General features: G+C 36.3%; 1 protein-coding gene across 2 annotated transcripts in view; it reads right to left on the reverse strand.

Moving 5' to 3' along the window:
* The window catches only part of LOC106867166 (uncharacterized), a 52,716-nt gene extending 49,974 nt beyond the window's left edge, over positions 1–2,742 (reverse strand). The window contains exon 1 of one of the 2 annotated variants that reach the window (XM_014911969.2): positions 2,532–2,742. In XM_014911969.2, coding sequence (XP_014767455.1) covers positions 2,532–2,604 — 73 coding nt within the window. In that variant the 5' untranslated portion in view covers positions 2,605–2,742. The remainder of the gene's footprint in view (positions 1–2,531) is intronic. The other variant, XM_014911961.2, reaches the window with a different exon arrangement.
* Between the last annotated feature and the right edge of the window lie 431 nt (positions 2,743–3,173).

Here is a 3,173-nt window from a genome sequence, read left to right on the forward strand (position 1 = left end):
GAAAGACAAAAGACGAAGGCAGGTGTATAAACAACACGCAAGTGTATTAGTTTGACGCTCGGGAAGGTGAGAAAGTCTTTTACGTTTCGAGCCTACGCTCTTTAATAGAAAGGAACACGAGGAAATAAACAGAGAGAGAATAAAAAAAAAACCTTTGAAGTTAGCGGTCACTATATCAGTTTAAGTATATATTCATAAAATTTGGCTGAAATTGATGGGTGCGCGTTTGGCCTAATCGATGTGCAAGGAGCCGCGTAAGCGTTGATTTGTGGGTTTGATTATGGCTTGGGTTAGCTCATCATTTTTCGGTCATTTGTTTGTATTTAAAAATTGTCGCTTCAAATTGGAGAATATATATTATTATGATATATTATTATATTGTTATTATTATATTATGACCCTACCATAGTTGCTTTCGATCCGTAACTTCCTGGTTTGTTTATAAATATTGTATGTAGTATTAGACAGATTAAGTATATATCCATTAATTTTGGCTGAAACTGATGGTCGAGCGTTTGGCCAAATCGGATGCACAAAGGGCCGTGTAAGCGTTGATTTGTGAGTTCGATTCTGGCTGGGCTCAGCTCATCAGTTTTTGCTCATTTGTTTGTATTTAAAAATTATCGCTTAAAATCGGAGAATATATGCTATCATGAAATATTATTATACAGTTATGTCCTGTTATTCTGTTGTTTGTTTCAATCATTAGACTGTGGCCATGCCGGAGCACCGCCTTAAAAGGTTTTAGTCGAAGAAATCGACTCCAGGACTTATTCTCTATAAGTCTAGTACTTATTCCATCGGTCTCATTTTGCTGCACCACTAGTTTCGGGGACGTAAACACACTAACATCAGTTGTTAAGCGATGGTGGGGGATAAAGACAAACACTAACACACAAATAGATACACGCACATATATCTATACGACGGTATTCTTTCAGTTTCCATCTACCAAATCCACTCACAAAGATGATAGAAGTGCCGCGGTATAACCAGAGCCCACATGCTGAAACTAGCAAAAAACTAAAAGTGTGTGTATTTGTGTGTGTGTGTGTGTGTGTGTGTGTGTGTGCACGTGTGCGGGCGCGTGGCATGTATGCGTGTGTGTGTATGTGCATGTGCATGTGTGTATATGTACGTATATATGGCCGCAGTCCAGCGATTAAAACAAGTATAAAAATAAAGCGTATACACACACACACACATACACACACACACACACACACACACACACACACACACGTACACAAACACACACACATTTTACAGAAAATAAAAAAAGTAAATTTCGAGTGCAGTAAAGCTGTAAGAACAGCAGAGAAAGATTGAGTATTTACCATTATGAGACGGGAAAAGGTTGCTAGGAGGCGGTTACGGGAACCGAACCTGTGCCCATCAGATAGTTAGATAGATAGATAGATAGATAGATAGATAGATAGATAAATAGACAGATAGATAGATTGATATATCCTTTGTAGCAATAATTCGTGTCAGAACCCCTGCCATCCCCTTTTCCTCATTTCTTTTGCAAACACTGTCCGGCTGCAGTTCTTGTTATGCATCAACCACAGTAACCTCACCAAACTGAAAAGAACATGCAAATTGTCTTGGGTACTGTACCATCTGCACACTGACCAATATAAGACTGGTTTACTTTAAGCTGCAAAACACTTGTTCTGAGCATTTTAGGAAAAAACGTTAATAAAATAAAATACTTAAAAAATCTTTACAAATATAAAGTATCATAATATTGCCCTTACACGTAGCATCCATAACAGTTTGCAAGTGCCACAAAAGTTATCCATTTCTATATATATATATCAATCAATCAATATTCATTATTCAAAATTCATGAGCACTGTACTCCCAGTTCAGCAAAAGTGACCAACAGAATAAGTACCAGACCTAGCAAAAAATTTAAGTGCTGGGATCGATTCATTCAGCTAAAAATTTTTCAAGGCGGTGCCCTAGCATGGCTGCAATATAATGACTGAAACAAGTGAAAGATAAAAAAAAAGATAAAAGAATACACACACACACACACACACACACACACACACACACACACACACACACACACACACACATACACACACACACACACACACATATGTAGATAGATAAATAGATAGAGAGATAGATAGACAGACAGACAGATAGATAGATAGATAGATAGATAGATAGATAGATAGATAGATAGATAGATATGTCTTCTGTTGAAAGCATCTGTGTTGCGACACTGATTGGCTTTGCAAGCACTGACCAGGTAAAATCATAATGTCAAACAGCTGCTGTAATGTCACCAAATTAGGAAGACATGCAAATGACATGAGCACTGTACCGTTTACACGGACTGATAAAAAATCTAGGATCTCTAATTAGATCACACCTAGGATCAAAACTTCAAATTGCATAGCATTCTAGAGCATTCTACCAAAAACAGAAATGTTTCAATAAAAAAAGAAACCCCCGACCAACCTCTACAAATATACAAATATAATAAAAATATATTAATGTAATATTTTCCTTACTGGTAGCATCCATGACAGCTTTCATATTTTCTGCTTTACCTTCTTGCTTCCATGTACCAAAAAAGTTGTCCATTTTGAAATTTATTTATATTGAGATTGCTATGTATATTTTCTTGTTCAACTCTAGGTCTCAGTGTGGCTTTATAAAAAAATCTTTCGTTTTATATACTTAGAAAAAATGTCACCGGAAGTTCATTTTTGAAATGCCAACAACGTGACTATCAAAATTTCATTGGTTACCGACCAAATAAATTTGTCTTCAAATTCTGTTATTCAAATCAGTGGGAAGAGGAGAAAACAACTGGTTATTTTATGTTTGTTTTATTCTTTTAATATATTTATTTAATCTTTTTGCGTGGTTCTCTTTTAACCGTGAGAACGTTCGCCGTTTTGAAAGACACCAGTAAAAAGTAAACAATCTAACATTTTCCATTCGCTAAAAATTTATCAGGTTACCGATGGCAATTGTCATTATGGCGACCTACTCTTTGCCATTACCTTTTCCCTCTCCTCTTATCCTGTTTTTTCAGCCCTCCCATTTGTTCGGGTCGGTACTATATACACATATATACATACAAACACGCATACACATAGACACAAATCAAACACACACACACACACACACACACACACACACACACA

This window comes from Octopus bimaculoides, chromosome 2 (genome assembly GCF_001194135.2).
Source record: "Octopus bimaculoides isolate UCB-OBI-ISO-001 chromosome 2, ASM119413v2, whole genome shotgun sequence".
Classification (NCBI taxonomy): Eukaryota; Metazoa; Mollusca; class Cephalopoda; order Octopoda; family Octopodidae; genus Octopus; species Octopus bimaculoides.